Source organism: Chinchilla lanigera, unplaced genomic scaffold (genome assembly GCF_000276665.1).
Source record: "Chinchilla lanigera isolate Chin_1 unplaced genomic scaffold, ChiLan1.0 scaffold00080, whole genome shotgun sequence".
NCBI classification, from domain to species: domain Eukaryota; kingdom Metazoa; phylum Chordata; class Mammalia; order Rodentia; family Chinchillidae; genus Chinchilla; species Chinchilla lanigera.
The window spans coordinates 6,899,425-6,921,153 of record NW_004955481.1 but is presented as its reverse complement, the minus strand read 5'-3'; the positions used below and the strand labels follow the sequence as shown (position 1 = coordinate 6,921,153).

At 37.2% G+C, this 21,729-nt stretch overlaps 1 protein-coding gene across 2 annotated transcripts in view; it reads right to left on the bottom strand.

Moving 5' to 3' along the window:
• Positions 1–3,605: 3,605 nt before the first annotated feature.
• Suz12 (SUZ12 polycomb repressive complex 2 subunit) overlaps positions 3,606–21,729 on the bottom strand; it is a gene marked incomplete at its 5' end in the record, with an annotated part of 50,374 nt that continues 32,250 nt past the window's right edge. For both annotated transcript variants that reach the window (XM_013503467.1, XM_013503468.1), the window contains 8 exon segments: positions 3,606–5,954; positions 7,551–7,630; positions 8,190–8,388; positions 11,355–11,512; positions 12,129–12,272; positions 12,476–12,567; positions 15,427–15,604; positions 20,195–20,300. In XM_013503467.1, the coding sequence (XP_013358921.1) occupies positions 5,609–5,954; positions 7,551–7,630; positions 8,190–8,388; positions 11,355–11,512; positions 12,129–12,272; positions 12,476–12,567; positions 15,427–15,604; positions 20,195–20,300 (1,303 nt within the window).

Here is a 21,729-nt window from a genome sequence, read left to right as displayed (position 1 = left end):
TACTGAAAAGAAGCCGGGCGTAGTGGCACCTGCCTGTAATTCCAGCACTCAGGAGGCTGAGGCAGGAGGATTGTTGCAAATTCGAGGCCAGCCTAGGCTAAAAGGGAGCTCAAGGCCAGCCTGAACTGTATAGTGAAACCCTGTCTCAAAAAAAAAACCAAAAAAAAAAGAAAAAAAACTAAAGGATTCTATTGTGAAGGCTGATTTAAGAGTAACTCGTTCCAAAGCATGTAAGTTTCCATAGTGATTTTTTTTTTTTTTTGTAAATTTGTTTATTCTGCTTAAAAGACTATGCTTTATTCTGAACCTTTTTTTTGGTACTATCTGTCCTTGTATAAAGTAAAGCTAACAGGGGCTAGGGATGTAGCTCAGTGCTAGTCTTTTCATAGCAATTCAAGGCTCTGTTTGACCCATACCATTTTTAAAAAAATCATGTAACTGCCAGATGGCGGGTTTGCTTGTTTCCACTTTGTAAGCCAAAAATACCTTCCACCCCACCTTTTCTTATTTAGGGCCAGGAAAAGGAGGAAGTAAATTATAGCAGTTTTTACCTTGGGGAGCCCTTGAAGCAGGAGCTCTTACTCAACTTCCTATTCCCTGCACTTGGACAGGTGCTGATGTACAGATACTAAGTAGTGAGGCACCGTGGTGCACGCCCATAACCCAGCACTCAGGCTGAAGCAGGGAGTCACTGGGAGTTCAAGCCCAGCCTGAGGTACACAGTGAATTCATTCAAGGGCAGCCTGAACTACATGCTGGAAAAAAGCAGGTAGAAGCTATTTGGGTTATGAAAACGGATGTAATAGCAGCCTGGACACAGATTACAGTCGAGCTGGAGCATCTGCAGGCAGCCCCTGTAGCTCTGTGGTGTGGATAGGACGGGAGTTAGAAATGGACAGTAATTGATAAAATACAGTCGTCCAAGAGATGTAGCCCAGTTCTTCCTGATTCACTTACGTAACGTTTTTAGATTGTGTTAAGAATCGAGTAAATCTTTGTCCTTGTGTAGAAACCAACCTTACGCTTGTAGGAAGCGCTACACGAGGAAGGGAAGAAGTCCTAGGGATTGAACGCACTCTGGCCGTACACAGGACGGGGGACATAGGTTCTTGTGTACACTCGTGAGCTGCTTGTTGAAGGGACACTGCAGACGGGAGAGGTAAGACTGGAAAGAATGAAAGGATGAAGTTGCAATCGAGGTTTTTTTTTCTTTTATTGTCAACAGGGAAAACAATTGCTTTAATATGGTACTTATAAAACCTCAGCTATTTCCATTTCTCTAGGAGCAGTACACTATTAATTACTTTAACAAACAAAATATAAACTGAGTGTTCTGGAAACCGGTTTTGACAATGCACTTACTGTGTCACGTAATTCAGCTGAGTTCCCAGGTTCCAGCTAGGCACTTGCCCATTCTGCCTGGCTGTGAGATAGGATCCCTCTTTTTGAAACCCTTCCCATTTAAAAAAGAATTTAAAAAAATACTACAGAAGGCACAGTGGAAAGCCTTTCTCATTTGCCCTTTCCCCCAGCTCTCCTGGAGGCAGTTACATAGTGTGCTCTTCGAGGCATATTCTACAACCCAAACATAGGTTCACTTTTCAGTTTTTGTTTTTGGCGGTACTATGGATTTCACCCAGGGCCTTTGCGCTGAGCTACACCCCCAGACCAGACCTTTTTATGAGTCTTGCTAAATTGCCCAAGGCAGGACTCGAATTTGTGATCCTCTTGCCCCAGCCTCTCAGAGTACTGATATAGGCATACGCCACGACTGGCAATTTGCCATTTTGTACACGCTCGTTTTCATGTAGGAGTAAAAGTGGGCTTAAGGCAAGCATGTGCATTGTGGTTTTAGTAAAACGTACCAGACTCTTTTCTTCTGAGGTCGTACTGCTTTTCCCGGCAGAAATGCTGAGTGCATTTCATTTCTTGCCAACAGTGACTTTTCTCAGTCCACTGGAACTTTTCCCCGATTGGGTACTGGGGATTGAACCCAAGGCCTTTGAACTGAGCTGCATCTCATCCCTTTTTAAATTTGAGATGGAGTCTTATTACTCAACTTGTTTTGTATCACCTGGCTCCCCTAAAATTGTCTTGTTTTCAACAGTACGTAACTGCTTCCTTCTTCAAAATCTCTTCTCGTGTTTCTTGGTCTGCCTGACCTTGTCTTCATTCTCCTATAGTGCAGTGTCAGTTAATTACTTCCTGAAGCTGGGCGTGGTGGGGCACGCCTGTGACCCCAGCACTTGGGAGGCTGAAGCAGGAGGATCATTGTAAATTGAGACCAGCCTGGGCTACAAAGTGAGCTCAAGGCCAGCCTGAACTGCAGACCCTGTCTCAAAAAGCCAGAAAAACCAATTACTTCTTAGCACTCTCTTCTGATTGACAGGGTAATTCACCTTGATTACTTCAGTAGCATCCTAGTGATGCTCCCTATGTGGAGCTTCTTCCTTTCGAACAAACTGGACTGTGCCTAGTCTCTTCAGTAAATCAGTTACTACTGTCTGAAATGCAAACCCTTAGCATGCTATGTAACACCTTCAATACCTCAACAGATACTGAAGTCCAAGGCCATAGTACGGTTTCTTCCAACTGCTATAGTTAGCTTCAACTACTTTTTTTTTTTTGATCTTTTTTGACAGGGTCTCGCTATGCAGTTCAGGCTGGCCTTACGCTCACTTTGTAGCCCAGGCTGGCCTCAAATTTACAATGATCCTCCTGCCTCAGCCTCCCAAGTGCAGGGATTATGGGCGTGCACCACCACGCCCGGCTGACCTCTTGTAGAATGTAGTAAGATAATTGTTCACTTACAATGTGGTTATGTTCCAATAAACCCATCATAAGGTGAGAATGCATTTAATTCACCTATCAAAAATAGCTTAGCAAAAACAAAACAGAACAGCTTAGCAGTACAGTGAACTGCAGAGTAGCACGTGTTACCCTTTGTGATCCAGCAGCTGACTAGAGGATGCCCCCAGCACTGCCAGATAGTGTCCTACTGCCTATAGTTAGTCTGGGGAAAAAGCGGATTAAAACATCAAAAGACAGTTTCTACTGAAACATTTACCATAAAGACGAACCTTCAATTTTATTATAAAATTACCATTTTAATGGTTTATTCGTATTTCTATGAATTTTCTATTTTTTTTCTGTGAATTTTCTAGAGGAGATAAATTCTAACAGGAAAATGGATGTTGAATGTGGTGGTACATGCCTACCTTGGTAATTCAAGCACGAATAGCTCAAAATTTAAAAATGAAAAAAATTGAAAGGCTGGGGGTGTAGCTCAGTGTGAAGGCCCAGAGTTCAATCCCTAGTACTGGGGAAAAAGACCCACAATGAAAGTCCGTAGCTGTCTGGCTAACACTGATGCTACTCGGAGCTACTGTACATATTTAAAAATGTTTCTGTATTACCATAAGTAACATGGTAGTTGTAATTGATGAAAGCAGGACTTCAACCATTTTTTCTTAAGTTTCTTATTAGTTCTGTCTCATCATTTGAAGTTAGTGTACTTCTCCTGGACTTTCACTATATAATTTTGATACAGGCATTCATGAACATTAACAGTGACCAAAAACAAGCAAATAAATAAAACAAGATACAACTTTTTATATTATTGAACTTTATGTACAAAATCATTTGATTTCAAATAAACATTTAATGTAAAAACAAACGTTCTTTTAAACTGAATTTTTTTTTACATCTACTGTACCATTCAAATGCTTTACCATCTTACATGATTTCTTCAAAATCTGTTATCAAGGGTACATATAGAAAAGCATTTTTTTTTATAAATAGAAACAAAGGGATTTTTTTCAGCTTTTATTATAAGATGACATAAAAAGTTTACTCAACAGAAGTAATTTCATTACTATTTGGGGGAGGGAATCACCAACTTTTGTGCAAACAATGCTAGCCTTCTTTTAAGCATTAAGAGCGTAACTGCTTAAGAAATGACATAAGCAATAATCCTACACCTACATCTCCCCTAAAATAATCTATTTTTTTTTACATATGTGCACAGCTTTAGCAAATTAAAGCCCAAGAGAAATGCTCAAAATCCACTACTCAGAGGCAAAATGAGTTCAGTGGAGCTTGTCATTTGTAGAGCTCACCAATCAAGAAGTCTGTAATGAAAGCTGCAGTTTCCCTCTTTCCTATTTTTTTTTAACACAAAATCCATAACTAAGAACTTAATACTGGATGACAAATCACATCCACACTATTAGTTAAATAGCCTCACAGTTAAACACATCTTAAAGACCAATCAAATCAGTATTTACACTTATAAATTTCTGAAGACACCATTAGAAAGCTTATATATCCCTTCACTAAGCAAAATAGGGAACTGCATCTCATGGTGGTGGAATGAAATTTAAAGATTAAAAATAACTGTATTTACAGCAGCATTGATCCTTTATAAATAAAGAATATGAAAATGCAATATCTCTACAGGATAATAAAAAATCGAGGTGATGTTACTCAACCACAGTGCTTGGAGTTGGAATAAAGACCTATTGGTGCTTATCAATGTGCCAGTAGTGAAACCGCTTTCTGTTGGAGAAAATCCAACTGCAAATATGTGCGCAAAACACACAACACAGGGAAAAACTGCTCAAGACAATTCAAGTCAGCTCATCTGTATTGGATATTCTAATCATGAAACACATTACAAAGAAACCCTTTTAATAATAAAAAAAACAGGTATAACATTTTCTGGTTTGTTTTACTATAGAACACCCCCCACCTTTCAAAGTGGCATCTTAAAAATCTCAAACTTGTTCTTCCCTTCATGTATAATCCAAATGAAAAAACTGTGTAAAGCTGAATTTTTCATGTTACTACCTAATTGAAAGAAAAACCAAAAAGAGAAAATGTTCAAGTTTAAAAATATACTGGATGAGCAATGCACTAAAATCCACACAAAAACAAATGGTCAATAACCCCTAAAAACCAACATGACATTTCACTGACAACAATGTAAAAAAACAACATCATCTCAAACAGGCATAAGATGAAGAAGTGCTACTTTAAAACTGTAAAATTAACTTACATAATGTATATCTTGCATTATATTTTTCATTCCAAATTGATAAATGATTTCAAAAATCAAGGATCCAGGTTTGTTGCTAGTAGTAATGCAACAATTTGACAAAATCTTCAACTTCTAAAAAAAAAAAGAATCACATTCCAATTTTCCCTCCCCAATAAAATGTCTCACAATTACAAAGTAGAAAAACTGCCAGTCACAAATGCAAAAAGCATTATAATTTAAGCATATGAGATAATTTCTAGAGTAATTCAATATATTTGTAAGACAACTGTTGCAGTTAGAGGTACTTCCTTTGAAATACTGCTTTTCATGCTCAAACTAGAAAATGTTTTACTGATGTCGATGAAACTGAAATACATGTAATGCTGCATAAGGACCTGCAGTGGAGCCCTGATACACAAACACCCTTGTTGGAATCATTTACTTCATCTAACGCTGCCTGTTTGGAATCTGTTGATTTAAAAAGAAAAAACAAAAGCACAACTCTTCCTAGAGGCTGAATGCTCTAGAATGCAATTTCAGTGTTTGTCCATAACATGGGGTTAGATCTTTTCAGAGTTTTTGTTTTTTGCTCTGTTTTGAAACCCCTGAGACACCATCTGTTTCCAGAGCTTTTTCTTTTGAGTTAATTTCACTAAATCCATTTGCTGTCCCATTTTGTTCCTCAGTTATTTCTTCACTTGCAGGGGAAGTAGATTCTCCTTTTTCTAATTTTTGCTGCAATTCACGAAGCTTGGTAACAGCTTTATCTATTGACGTTATGCTAATAAGATTAAAGTCATGCATGCTGACTAGATGAAGCATGAAATTTCGACATAAATTCTTCTTAATTATTTTCTGTCCATAATTTTCTACAAACAGCATACAGGCATTATTCATTTGATTGTCAGCAATAAACCTATTGAATAAAAAAAAAAATTAATACAAAGCATTTTTGCCAAATGCAGTAGTAGTAGCCATTATAAAACAGTAAATAAAGATCATATAACCAAACCTACTAACTGATGCCTTAGCAAGTAGTAAGGTTACAATCAAAGTAATTCAGAGCCGATGATATAGCTCAGTGGTACAAGCACCTGCCTGGCAAGCACAAGGTCCCGAGTTTGATTCCCAGTACCAAAAAAATAAAGGGCTGGGGATATAGCTCAGCGGCACAAGTGCCTGCCTGGCAAGTTCAAGGTCCTGAGTTCTATTCCCAGGATCAAAAAACAAAACAAAACAAAACACTCAAAGAAATTCAATAGCCTGAACAAGCAGCCATTTTAGAAATTTAAAGAGATTTAAGTGGGATGTGATGGTCCATCCCTACAAACCCAGAACACTGGGAAGCTAAGGAAAAAGGATCCTATGTTGGAACCCAGTCTGGACAACTGAGGCTGTCTCAAAATTTAAAAAAAGAGGACACAAAACTGGAAAAAAAAAAAAAAAAAAAAAACAGCACACATTTGATTAACATAAATGAAAAACCTTGGGTGATATAAAAGTCATAAATGAGGCTCTAATAAAGGAAGCAGAAAAGAAAAATGTGTAATGACAGTATTAATTTACAGTCACCAGTACAAGAGGAAGACATGCGAAGTCACACAGCAGAGGAAGATCCTAATAGTGGTTGGGAGCATACTTTTTAGCTAGAAAAGCAAGAAGTAAATGTTCTACCTTGAACTTATAAAATGGTAATAAATGAACCACCAGAAAAGCCACATATCTTATTCAGAATAAGTAAGCATATAGTAATGGTTGTGGTAAGTAATCGTCAGGTGTGTAGAAATTGGGGTATTATTTTATATTGCCTGACAAAGAGAAATAATAAAGCTAGGCATAATGATATGTGCAGATAGTCCCAGATACCAGGGAGGTTGAGACAAGAGGATCACTTGCCTCAGGAGTTCAAAACCAACCTGGTAAACATAGCAAGAACTTCTCTCATAAAAGGGTGAGGGGGTAAGGTGGGGGTGTGTGCATAATATATTAATCTAATAGGCATTTAGAAATTATATTGCCGTAAGCCAGCGTGGTGGTGCACGCCTATAGTCCCAGCACTCGGGAGGCTGGGGCAGGAGGATTGTTCCAAGTTCAAGGCCAGCCTGGGCTACAAAGTGAGCTCAAGGCCAGCCTGAACTGCATAGCGGGACCCTGTCTCAAAAAGACAAAACTATATTGCCTGTATATTAAGTCAGAGTATGTGAATTAAATTCAACCAATGATAACATTAAAGACTTTTGTCCTGTTTAATGGAAGTACTGAAAGAAACCCAAGACCTTTGAAAAATCTGCTGTTAAGAATCAGGAGCTAGCACTTTCCCTCTATAATCTCTGAATATCACCGTTTTTCTTTATGCAAGTAAAATATTTTTGGCCTAGGTTTAGATTTGGAACACATATCTACATAAATGGAATTTTAAATAAGATTCTTCTAACAGGTGAATTTATAGACTGTGAAGCAGCAAAATGAGCATAAATAGTGAAATATTTAAATTAATGTAGAAACACCCTACCCATGCTTCATGACATGGAGATTCCATAATTTCATCACTTCTTTCTCCCCTTCATTAACATCAGAAAATTCTTCAATTTGCTAAAAACAAAAAAACCAACAAAACAACTTTATTAAGGACAGAAAGTAATGGACATTTCTACAACAAAACTAACCATGTCAAAAGTTGAATGTTTAACAACTCTAGTGAAGTGTCAACATTTCTTAAAATCAACTTATACTGAACAACTTTAAAAGGGAAATTCTGCCTGTAATCCCAGCACTCAGGAGGCTGAGGCAAGAGGATTGTTGCATTTCAAGACCAGCCTGAGCTACAAAATGAGCTCAAGACCAGCCCGAACTGCATAGTGACAACCTGTCTCAAAAAAAAAAAAAAAAAAAAATCTAAGTTATGAAAGTTACCTATAGATACCAAAATGGAAATACCCAATACAAATTCATGAAGATAATCTGATTTTTCTTTACTTGGTAATTTTTTAAATGACATAATCAATACAATTATACATTCTGGGATCCTGAAATTTAGAAAAAGAGCTCTTTCACAGTAAACCAGAAGTCTAGTTCCTGTAACAAAATTCATTTAATCATAAAATCTTAATATCACTGCCAATAATGATGATGAAGAGGATAATTTAATTACAGTAATGGTTTTTTCTCTTAGCCATTCGGGATCTTTTTCATCTTCACTGTCTACTTCCATTTCTTGTGGACGGAGAGGTAAGCAGGTATCACTGTGGAAATATAGACGATTGTGGCCACTACTATATGTTCGCTGCTGTTCCACTTCTCCATCTTCAGATTCAAGAAATTCAGACATGCTTGCTTTTGTTCGTTTCGGCCTATTGAAAAGAAATGTTGATATCATACAGCCTCTACATCTATACCATCCAACTACCTGAGTATGAGATCTGCAATAATTTACAATATGATTGACAGGAGGGGGTGGAGCCTGGGAATCGAACTCAGGACCTCATGCTTGCCGGGCAGGTACTGTATCACTGAACTATATTCCTGACCCCTAATATGATTATTTTATAAAATTAACCACACAACAGTAGTTAAAACAACTCTTTCCCCCGAAAAGAGTTTTCTTTCTATATACATGAGAAACATGTATTACATATCAGTTTAAACTGTAAGCAGTGTTGCACACCTATAATCCCAGCACTTGGGAGGCTGAGGCATGAGAATCCCAGTAAATTCAAGGCCAACCTAAATTACACAGTGATCCCTGCTCAAAAAAACCACAAAACACTAAGAAAACAAAACAACAACAAAATAAAGTTTTTTTTTTTTTTTTTTGAGACAAGAGTCTTGATATGTGGTTTAGGATGACCTCAAACTCTTAGCAATCCTACTGCTGTGGCCTCTTGAGTGCTGGCATTACAGGCATGCACCACCACGATTAGCAAAATACTATCAAATTTTAAAGATAAAACTCTTTCTGGGTGTGAAAAACATCAAGGTTACAAATGATTAAAAGGAGGCCGGGTGTAGTGGCTCAAGCCTGTAATCCCAATATTTGGGAGGCTGAAGGTAGGAGGATTGTTCCAAGTTCAAAACCAGCCTGGTGCTACAAAGTGAGCTCAAGGCCAGCCTGAACTGCACAGTGAGACCCTGTCTCAAAAAAAAAAAAAAGAAAAAAAGATTAAAGGGAATAAAATGCTAGTTCAGGCACATAGACAGAAATACACATGTAAACATTTTGTAAGGCTAAGTGTAGAGGCACACTTGAGAAGCTGAAAAAAAAAATAATAATAAGTTTGAGGCCAGTCTAGGCGGTCTAGTTAAACCACGTCTCAAAATGACGGAGGCTTGCGGCTGTCCTTGGTCGTGGGGTCGCTGTTGGCCCTCAGGCCGCAGCAGTCACGGTGAACACAGTTCAGATTGTGCGTGACAATGGGTACATATACTTGTCCCACTTGGATGTTATCTGGACAGAAAGAACGATGAAACGCTAACTGCCTTCTGGAACAAGAGTATGCTATTTAAAAGGGAACTGAGCCCCAATGAAGAAGTTACCTGGAAATAAATACTGTGGCTAAATTACAGAACATTCATGTTTTAAAATGTATGGGAAAAAATAAAAACTTTTTTTTTTTTTTTGGTGGTATTGGGGATCAAACTCAGGACTTTGCACTTGCCAGGCAGGCGCTTATGCCACTGAGCTACATCCCCAGCCGTTATTTAATTATAAAAAAAAGACAGGGAAAGAGAAATAAAGGTGAGTGAGGGTAAGAGTAAGACAAAGTGAGAGAAAGAGAAAGGACTAGAGAATGGGCTAGTGAGAAGAGTGGCCTTGGATTCAATCCCTAGGACCATAAAAAATTTTGAATGTCAATATTATGTACTCTTAAGAACCAGGCATGGTGGCACACACCTGTAATCCTAGCACTTGAGGCAGGAGGATTATTGCAAGTTTGAGGCCAGCCTGGGCTACAAAGTGAGCTCAAGACCAACCTGAACTACATAGTAAGACCCTGTCTCAAAAAAACAAAAAAAACCCCAAAAACAAAAACCACATGTTTGTTTATACAGCAGAAAACCATACTACCATACAACTACCCTAAAATCTTATTTTTTCAGTTTTACAGAGATAAAATCTTAGGGCTGGGAGCAGGGCATGGTAGTGCACGCCTGTAATCCCAGCACTCAGGAGGCTGAGGCAGGAGGATCACTCAAAGTTCAAGGCCAGCCTGGGCTACAAAGTGATCACAAGGTCAGCCTGAACTGCACAATGAGACCCTGTCTCAAAAAAGACAAAAAACAAAACAAAACAAAAAAAAACACCCCACTTTAGGGCTGGGGATGTAGCCAGAGGGCAGCACCCTGAGTTCAATTCCCAGTACCAAAAAAAAAAAAAAAAAAGAGAGATAAAAACTTTAATCTTCGCAGTCAAATATGTTGCTGTAAATACACCGTTGTGGACTGTAAAGCCTAATGGAAAGAGATACTAGGCACTAACAGTATACCATCATCTGACATATGAAGTCAACAGGGATAAAAGTCTTTATTCTTCACAGTACCCAAACAGAATATATCCCTTTCTTGCAGATTCCTACCAAGGTTTCCACACAGAAACTTTTACTGGGAGAGTTCTTCAATATCCCTAATCACTGCAACAACACTGATAATAACAGTTAAAGCTTGGGAAAAAAAACTGAAAAGAAACCTGGGCTACATAGTGAGCTCAAGGCTGGTCTATACTACATGGTGAGACTCTGTCTCACAGAAAAAGGGGGAGGGGGTAGAGCCTGGAGAGGGGGAAAAAAATATATATACATATATATATATAATACATACATACATACATATATATATATAAAATATATACACACATATATATAATATATATTTTATATATCTTTTAAATATATAAATTTATAAATTTAAAATATATCTGTGTGTGTGTGTGTCTTTTTGAGGCAGGGTCTCAGTATGCAGTTCAGGCTGGCCTTAAGCTCACTTTGTAGCCCAGGCTGGCCTCAAACTTGCAACAATCCTCCTGCCTCAACCTCCTGAGTGCTGGGATTACAGACATGCACCACCACGCCCAACAGGGAATATAAATATAGCTCAGTGCTCTGTGGATTCAATCCCCAGTACAAAAAAGAAGAAGAGCAATAAATGGAAAAACCCCTACAGCAACAGGCACCTTAAAAGACACCACTCCACTCCAGGGACCTACCTACTACTGATATGATTTCCTTCTAACTAGCAGTTTTGTCTGGCTTGCCTCTCTTCCTCTAACATCATCCAGAAAAGCCAAAGAATACATTTTTGTTGTATGACCTTTTTTACCTACCTGCACACAAGAATATGTGTGATAGGTGTTCTCTTTACTGGTCCATTTCGACTAAAAGCAAATCCAGGTTGGCGATGAATATCTTGAGGATTTCCCGCATAGGAGCCATCATAACATTCATTGATAGAAACATCTATCCTAGCACCTTTTGGATGATACTGTAACAAAATTAGGGTTTTAAGAAAAAGAAAACATTAATTAGCCAACCATAAAAATCAATCCCTCCAATTTAATGAAAAAGCTATCTGTGGGTGCTTAATGTTTTGACAACTAAAATAAACCAGGCACAACACCCTGCTAAACAGGACAGGATGTCAGAAGACTTGGAGTAAAAAAAAGTATGTGTTAAGATATTGATAATATTTTCATTAACTTGGTGACTTTATACAATGTATGTATGCATGTATGTATGTATTTATTTAGGAGAGAGGGTCTTGCTACTTAGTTCTGGCTGGCCTTGAATTTATGGTGATCCTCCTGTCTCGGCCTCCCAAGTGCTGGGATTATAGGCATGCACAACCACACCTAGCTACAATTTCTTACCTGAGCACAAATAAGAAAGGTACCCCTTAACTTCAAAGACCTGGTATAAGGATTATATCAGTCAATGTAGGTATATTATACAAATGTTAAATTATTATTCTAAATATATGTGAATTAAACTATTCACTATAATCCGTGCATAAAGCAATCTATCAACATACAAAATATAATTCTTTCAAGTCTTCTTATATTTAATGCATATTATTGGTAAGAAAAGAAAAAACTACTTACAACATAATTGAAGATAAATCTACTATGGCAGAGTTTAAGATGTTTGAGTAAACTATAAAGTTTACGGCAGTTCAGAGTGCACCAAGGGCAATGCAGGTCATCTCTTGCTTCAGTCTGCTGTCTTGTATTGTTGTTATAAAGGAACTAAAAAACAAAAACAAAAAACAGCACAGCTACAACATGTACACCTCAAATTATTTTATTTCAATAACGTCTCTAAAATTAGTTAAAAAGAATTTAAAGGGAAAACTAATTAGAACCGCTCTTTATTTAAATATGCCAAATGATTTCAGATATGTAACAGAAAACAAATTTCATAATTACTTAAAATAGAAAGGTATGTTTACCTGATAAAATATTCTTAATTTTTGTCGGTTTTCATTTGATGTATCTTTTTCTTTTCTGGTTTGTAGATCTGTAGTCAGTGTTTCTTTAACAGCTGAAAAATATATACTTTTATTTTAATGAATATATTTGCTTCTAAAAAGTGAAATATTTAGCCAAAATTATTACACAATTAAAGAATTGTTCTTGTGATTGTGTGTGTGTGTTTCTTTTTGAGACAGGGTCTCGTTATGCAATTCAGGCTGGCCTTGAGCTCACTTTGTAGGCCAGGATGGTCTCGAACTTGCAATAATCCTCCTGCCTCAGCCTGCCGAGTGCTAGGATTACAGACATGCGCCACTATGACAGGTGCTGTTCTTGTGATATTTAACACAATTTCTCAGAGAAAATCATCAGAGAAAACCCTCCTAATCTGTTATCAGATATTAAAATCTAATTAGCAGACTCATTTTTTCCCCTTCCCATCTCCTAGCCAGGCATAGCTGTATGTGCTTAGAATCTCAGCACTCTGGAGGCTGATGCAGGAGGATCACCCCAAGTTCAAAGCCAACTTGGGCTACACAGCCTGACCCCCTCTGAAAAAAAAAAAAAAAACAACAAAAACCCTAAAAATTACAAACCTGTGTCGTAAACCATTATAAAAAATTAACTTCGTGTAATTACATAATCACTGTACTGTTTTTAGCACTTGGAGATCTTAGTGTGGTTTTTTTTGTTGTTACTGTTGAGTTTTTGACAGTGATCATACAGCCTTAAGCACACTGGGTTAAGGGTTCCACCACAGAGGTACATCTCATATCTCTAACCCTGAAATTGTTTTTTTAATTGGTTGTTGTATTCCCAGTGCCCATTTGCAGGCAGGCATCTACGGAGTGCTAGTTTATCAGAAAGTAAATAAAGCATTGTATTAAAATCACTACAAATCTAAGAGATTAATCACTATCAGCGATTCCGGTGTATTTCACATCTAAGGGAAAATGAGTATGTACTTTTCCTGAAACAACTAGCCATCTCATGTATACAATTTTGTATAAGACTTTTAAACTACATAGTACCTGTTTGCAGTACACAATGATCATTTACCATGGAGTAGGTACATGTACATAATACATCTTAGTCCCTTTTTTTTTGTTTTGTTCCCCGCCCCCCCCCCCCCCCCCCCCCCCCGTACCAGGACTCGAATTCACGACCTTGCCAGGAAGGCGCTGTGCTGCTGAGCTAAATCCCCACCCCCTCCTTTTGTTTTCTTATGCCCTACCCCTCCCCTCCTTCCCTGCTCTTTCCAAACATCAGTTACCTTTCCATTAGTTTCTTTGCAACTCTTTTACTTATTTCACTGTCTTTAGAATATTTTGAGAAGTGCCTAGACCACAACTTATGTGGGAAACCTTTCCTCAGTCATTTATTTTCTCTTTAATCTATTTTAGTAACCTACACATAATGGGTATACAGACTGGTCACTGTCAAAGACAACATGTCAGGCCTTCTGCCTTCTTTACACAGACAGATAAAAATGCTTGGATGATCAGGTCAAGAAAAGTGTTCCTCTTAGGCAGGCAAGAGAATGACAAAACACTGCAATTTGGGACTTAACATAGCAAAGAGCAAGCTCCATTTATAATTTTTTTCTCTTAAAAATGTAGTTCAAAAAGCCAGGTGTGGTGGCACATGCCTGTAATCCCAGCACTCAGGAGGCTGAGGTAGGACTGCCTCAAGTTTGAGGTCAGCCTGGCTACACAGTGAGTTCAAGACCAGCCTGAACTACATAGCAAGACCCTCTCTCAAGAAAACAAAACAAAAAGAAAAGCATACTCCAAAATTTAATCTTGTAAAATCCAGGTTTTGTTTTTTTTTACTTTTTGAAACAGGGTCTCTCTATGCAGTTCAGGCTGGCCTTGAGCTCACTTTGTAGCCCAGGCTGGTCTCGAACTCACAACTATCCTTCTGCCTCAGCCTCCCGAGTGCTGCGATTACAGGCGTGTGCCACCACGCCTGGCTCCAAAATCCACATTTTGATGAACCTCTTCCAACCTCATAATGGTAAAGACACTAAAATATTTAACTGAGTTTTGCAACATATTAAAAATATTAACAGTACTTTTACTGTAACATTACAAAATTAATGTAATTTACAATTAATTATGATATATTAAAATATTATAAAGTATAGCTCTGAAGCCCTGCATAGTTGCAATTGAAAGCCAATTATATTCCTATAAATTTGTGACAAACTTATTCTAAAAGACATGAAGATGTATCTATAGGCACCACCAGGATGTGGAATATTTTTTTTTAGGATGTGGAATATAATAAATGATATATAAAGTGGGTGTGGTGACCCATGCCTGTAAACCCAGCAGTCCCAGTGCAAGTATTTCAAAGATATTTGTACGTATGTTCAATAAAGCATTACTCACAGTAACCAAGAATAGGAAAAAAATGTAGCCAAGAGGGATTACATCTATAATCCTAGCACTCTGGGAGGGTGAGGCAGGAGGATCCAAGTTGAACCTAACCTGGGCAATTTTATGACTTAGTAAGACCATGTCTCAAAAAGCAAAATGGCTAGGAATATAGCTCAGTGGGAAGGCCCTGGGCTTATTCTCCAGCAGCGCCCCCAAATAACTACACACATGGCATGCACACAGGCAGGCAAACAGACACATACACACCCCTACACACAGGGTATTTTTCTACAAGTCATTTTCCTTAATTATCAAAAGAAAAATGAAACACACCTAGACATCTGCCACAAAAGTTCTGGATAAAGAATTATTTATCAATACTACAAAGTTTACACTTAATATCAGAAAAATCCTAGTTTCCCATGGTCATTAAGGCAAATAAAATTTCCTGAGTAATTAATACAAGTAAGTTAATCTAAGTAAATTCTAAAGTTCTAAGTCTAAAACCACTATTTGGACAGCAGGATTTGTTTTTGCCGTTCCTTTACCAATAGTTTGTGTAGGTTTGACTGAACCAGGCTTGTTTTCTTGATGGAGACTCTCTGAATTTCTAGTGGCCAGAGGCTTGGCAATAGGAGCTGTAGACTTATCATTGGTTTCTCCTGTCCAACGAAGAGTGAACTGCAATGTAGGTCCCTGAGAAAAGGTTTCAAATGGAGGCAGTCTCTAAATAACAAGAAATAGGAAAAGCATGAAAATTCATATAATGAATTGAAAGAAAATAGAGAACTTAAAAAAAAAAACAGTCATTACAATGAGTCAGTGTGGATTTTATTTAAATCAATACAGTTTCCTTAAAAATCTAAAAGCCAACAATTATTATTGACCAGGGAAATAATGAATTAGCAGACACTACCAAGGAGCTCAGGCTGTCTACAGTGGCAACTACTTATCAACACCACCTGAATTGTCGGTATGTAGAAACACTGACATAGCACAGACAGACTTTCAAACTTCTGAAAAAAAGTCAGAAACTTGGGTTAGGGATGTGGCTCAGTGTTACAGCACTTGCCTAACATACCTGAAGCCCTGGGTTTGATCCCCAGCAACCCACCCACCCACGCCAAAGTAAAAAAAATTTTCATGGAAACCTCATTTTTAAGTAACCAATTCAAAATGTCTTTTTTAGTACCAGGGACTGAAATACCAGGGATTGAAACCAAGGGTGCTCCAGCAATGAGCTACATCCTCAGCCCTTTGTGAAAATAAAAAATATTTTCGAGACAGAGTCTCATTATGCAGTTCACAATGGCCTTGAACTCACTATGTAGCTGAGGCTGGCCTTGAACTAACGGTGATCCTACTGCCTCGGCCTCCCAAGTCGAGGGATTACAGATGTGAAAAATTTTTTACAATTTTGAGACAGGGTCTTGCTAAACTGCCCAGGCTGACTTTGACCTTGCCACCAACCTGCTTTACTCTTCTGAGTTGCTTCAAAGATAGGTGTGTGTCACCATATACAGCTCAAAATCTATTTAAAATAAAGCAAAAACAGTACGCAAAGCCTGCTAGCTTGCAACCTCTGTTCTTAGATGACCATTTATTTTTTTCTTTGCAAACTGAGTGGTTTCAGCAATTAGTGATTTTCCTTGACTTCTCTCAGGCTCACTGAGTGACTGCCCTTTCATCTTTTCTTTGGTTTTGAAACAACTATTTCAGCTCTCTTCCTCCACTTTAAATCACCTGTAAGACAAATTCTCTGTCTCCTTAGTTGCTAGCTAAACTTTAACCATGTACTCCAATCTTTACCCATCTTCAAAAATAAATTGGTTTCACACTCCCCCTCTTTTTTTGGCTGTACTGAGGACTGAATCCAGTGTTCTAACTACATCCCCAGCCCATTTTCTAAATTTTGAGACAGGGTCTCACTAAACTGCCCAGGCTGGGCTTCACCTGTGATCGTACTGCCTCAGGCTTCCAGAGAATTACAGGCACGCGCACAGGCATGCACCACACCAAGTGCAGCTTTCTTCATCTTTGTATTTGAGCTCTAAACTCACTTCTGCACTTGCCTCTTAAGATGCTGCCACTTGCTGATCTCAATATAACCATGAACTGAAAAATACTAAGAAGCAAATCCATTCTTTCACTCTAAAATAAATTTTCCCAGGTACTGTTGAGCTTAAAACTAAAAATTTTAGAATTATGTTTGACTCCTATTTCCTTTGGTTCTCTTATAATTAACAAGTCTCTCTTGAAACAACCATCATCTCTTCCTTTAATGATTACAACAAAAATAGGTTCTTACTGCCTCACTACTATTACAGTATCTTAAGTGATCTCCCTACTTCTAAATTTTACTTCCCAATCCAGATACAAGAGATCCAATAATATTCTCAAAGACTGTTTCATGCTATTATCTCATATAGAAATGTTCAATGGGTTCTTTATTTTACTACTGTTTAAGCCTAAAGTCCTTCTACATCTTTACTACAAATAATCCTACTAAAATTACTACTTTAGGGCTAGAAACATAGCTCATGGGTAGTGGACCTGGGTTTGGTCCTCAGCACTACTACTACTACTATGATTTAATTTTAGACTAGAATGAGGTAAGGGTGATTATATGTACAGTACATCTGTATGTAGGCATATTTTTAAAAAAATTAATGCATATATGTATGTGTGTACACATATGTGTACATATATGTATGTTTTTGAGACAGAGTCTTCCTATGTAGTCCAGGATGCCCTCAAATTTGTGGTGATCCTCCTGCCTCATCCTCCAGAGGGCTGGGATTACAAGCATGCACCACCATGCCTGGCTGGATCTAGGAATTTATCTTATAAAAAAACTTACAATGCAAAAAAGATGCAAGTATATTTGCTATAACATTTCTGAAAATGGAAAAAGAAAAAAAAAAAGAACAAACCTAATTACCTAATAATCCAGCACTAGTTTAGTAAGTTTTAGGACATTTATCTCAAAGACTTCTGAAGAGTTTTTAGAAAGAAGTGCATCTGTATGCTTCCACTTAAGATTGTCCATTTCACATTGTTGCAATTTTTGTAACCATATATATAACCCTTTTTTTCTCATAAATATACTCAACGTACTTTAATTACAGAAAATCAAGACACTATAGATAGGTATAAATTACATTAGGTGAAATCTTATCACCTAGCATTAACCACTATTACCATTAATTTTAGAAAAAGGGGGCTTATGTACAATTTAGTAAAAATTATAGCAATCTTGTGAAATGATCATCCTTTTTAATGACCATCTTTTTAGTTTTAAGATGTTTCTAATTTTTCAACAATTTAAAAATTGAGGGGCTGGGGATTTAGCTCAGCGGCATAGCACCTGCCTGGCAAGCGCAAGGTTATAAGTTTGATTCCCGGTACCAGAAAAAAACAAACCAAAAAATAAATAAATAAATAAAAAATTGAGATTTGAGGGTCTGGGAATCTAGCTCAGCAGCATAAGTGCCTGCCTGGCAAGTGCAAGGTCCTAAGTTCAATTCCCAGCACCAAAAAAAACATTAAAAATAAAAATTGAGATTTGCTACTTAGATTTGTCACTTAACCAATTACTACAGAATTATATAACTACAATTTACATCTACATACATAAAGTTTCCGTAGTGTATATATATGGTAGTTCTGCCTTTCACTGAGCTTATACCAACATATCCTCACATCCAAGTATTACTTGAGAGTACGCATCCTCCCACCCCTAATACTGCAAATAGGCAATCAGTTTGATCTTTGTCAAACTAGTAGTCAAAAGTAGTTTTGCTTTTGTTTGTTTGTCTTTGAAAACTAAGGCTGGATATCTTCTTAGAAGTTCTCTGGTCATGTATATTTGTTCTTGTAAGAATTACCTCACTGTGCTTTACTCATTTTCCTTATTACTTTTTTCAGGGAGTTTACTGGGCGTTGAATCCAGGTCCTCAAGCATGCTAAGCATACACACTATCACAGAAACACACTTTGACCCTTTTCTTACTGTTTTATAAAACTCAAAATATTGTATTACATCAAATATTTTCACCCAGTCCAGCATGTTTTGCTGGGGACTGAACTCAGGACATGTGAAGCAAGTTACAGCTATAGAACCAGCCCCATTTTTACTTTTCACTTTGGATTTCTGTAGTATACAAAGCATTACTTAAACTAGGCATTTTTTACTTTGTGCTTTCTGCCTTCTGCACCATCCTTATAAAGTTCTTCCTCACTACAGAATTCATTAACATTCACCTAGATCTTTTTCTGAAGTTATGGAATGTTAATTTCTGCATTCATGTTTATATACCTTCTGAGCTAAGTTTATTTCCAAATGGTTAGAAATCAGTCCTGCCACAATGAGTAGTTCATCTTTCCTGTGAAGACTTGTACTACTACCTTTATCAAAAAATAAACCTAAAAAAAAAAAAAAAAGTAAACCTCAAATATATAATGAAACTACTGCAGGACTATGTTTCAGTGATTATCTAGTTTTATGATTATACCATACAGTTTAAGTTCTTTTAACTTTGTGATATGTTCTACTCCCTAGTAAGTAAATTTTGGAAAATTTTTCTTTAGTGTTATTACACATTACTAGATTAACCTGGGACTGATTTTTAGGCTTGTAACATTCCTTCTGAGATTTTGTTTGTGATATACTGATCTATTTAGAAATAAATGACACTAACATTTTGCCAGGTCTGCCTACCCAAGAAATAAATATAGATATATATATAAATAATTCTTTTTTATTAAGTCATTGTACGTATGCTTTGTCTAAATTATGCAGATTTATTAATAAAATTTATTACTAATCACATTATCTGTTGTTACAGTGAATGAGACTGCGGGAGTGGGGTGGCGGAGGAATACCAGGAATTGAACTCAGGACCTTGCGCTTGCCAGGGAGGTGCTGCGCCACTGAGCTATATATATTCCCAGCCCCTATGAATGAGATTTAAAATAACAGTTAACATTACTGAGCACTTATTGTATGGCAGGCACAATGCCAAATGTATTTCATTATTTACCATTTAATCCATCAACTCTACCCCTCATTTTACAGATAAGAAAACCAAAACTTGCCAAATGCCACACAGCTAGAAGCAGAGATTTGAATCAGGCAGTCTGGCTCTAAGAACAATGTTTTCCATGAAGTACTCTTGACTGGATCATTTTACTTGAGATTTCTGAAGTATTTAAAGAATTCTACTTCCAACATGAATTTGCATTTGGGGGAAAAACATCAACCAAAAGTGGGAGTTCATAACTATTAACGTGCTCAGCCTTCTAGGTAGTCCATACCTTCCCATCAAGAATAGTCTCCCATGTTGCTCTTTTCTTGCTTATTGGACATTCTTCCATTTCCTGCATGGCTACTTCATATTCCCCATCTAAAAGCTGTAAGCGCCTGTTAGACAAACACATACACTTTAAAGTAACCTATGTATTACTGTAAGTACACAAACTCTACATTTTTAGATTTATACTAAAAAGCATTTATTAAATCTATGAACTAGCTTACATACCCAACAGGATTTTAAAATATAGCTACACTCCATCTTTAAAAAAAGGAATTTTATTGAAATGTACTACTAAACTATGTAACTAGAGAATTCCTTCAATACTGTAGCTACTCAGATCTAACTTTTGACATTTAAAATGTAATACACCTAAGGTCTCAAACCCTTTTAAATTTTAAACATGTAAGTATAAAGCATGTGTGCAGGCTTTACACTTTTAAATACAGGACAACAGTGTTATAATATCTGCCTTATGGAATCACTAAAAATTATACTTGTTATTTTTAACTACTGTAAATGTTTGAACTCAATTCTTTCCTTTAATACTTGCCCAATAAACTATTATAATGATGAACCTGATAACCACAAAAACTTGCAGGTACCTGACACATACAGGTGCTCAATAAATACTTCATGGATGAATGAACAGATGAAATACTTGTCGAATTGAAGAATCAGTTAAATCATACTCATATGGCTTAGTATATGTACATGTGTGCATGTAAGTTTTATATATATATATATATATATAGATATTTTCCATACCTTTAAATATTACTAGGCACTACTACTCTAAATGCTATTCCTCTACCATACTCAATAATTTATCACCATTCACAGCAAGAATCAGGCCTCTCTGCACTGGGGAGGTAAGGAAGCAAAAAGGAAGGAAGAAAGGAAGAAAGCAAGGAAGGAAGGGAGGGAAGCAGGGAGGAATGAATATGAGTGAACCCTATTAGGTTATCATAGCTAAAATGTATTGAGTGCTTACTATCTGCCAGGCACTCTACCACAGATCTTACGTGGTTCATTTAACCTTTCTAACACCTTTATGATCTACATGCTGTTGTTGCATTTCCAGTTTAAAAGTTACCTGAAGATCATAGTTATGTAGCCAGATCTAATAAGTAAATCCAGGTATTACCTAAACTCTAACCAAAATAACTATTAAGAAGTTTTACCTTTTCCATACCCTGTACTATTTGGGTTTAGTCTGTTTCCACAGAGTATCAGTAAGGCAATTTAATTTTCTTTAAAAAATGTTTTATCTTTTTTTTTTTCTTTTTGAGACAGGGTCTCCTTACGCAGTTCAGACTGGCCTTGAGCTCACTTTGTAGCCTATGCTGGCCTCGAACTCAGTGATCCTGCTGCTGCCTCAGCCTCCTGAGTGCTAGGATTACAGGCGTGCACCACCACAACCGGCTTCTTTATTCATCTGAATAGGCAATACAGTCAAACACTTCCAGTTAAGTTGCTTCCCTTGTGCTTTTACATGGCTACACAACATTTCATTTTATTGCTGTACATTTGATAGCT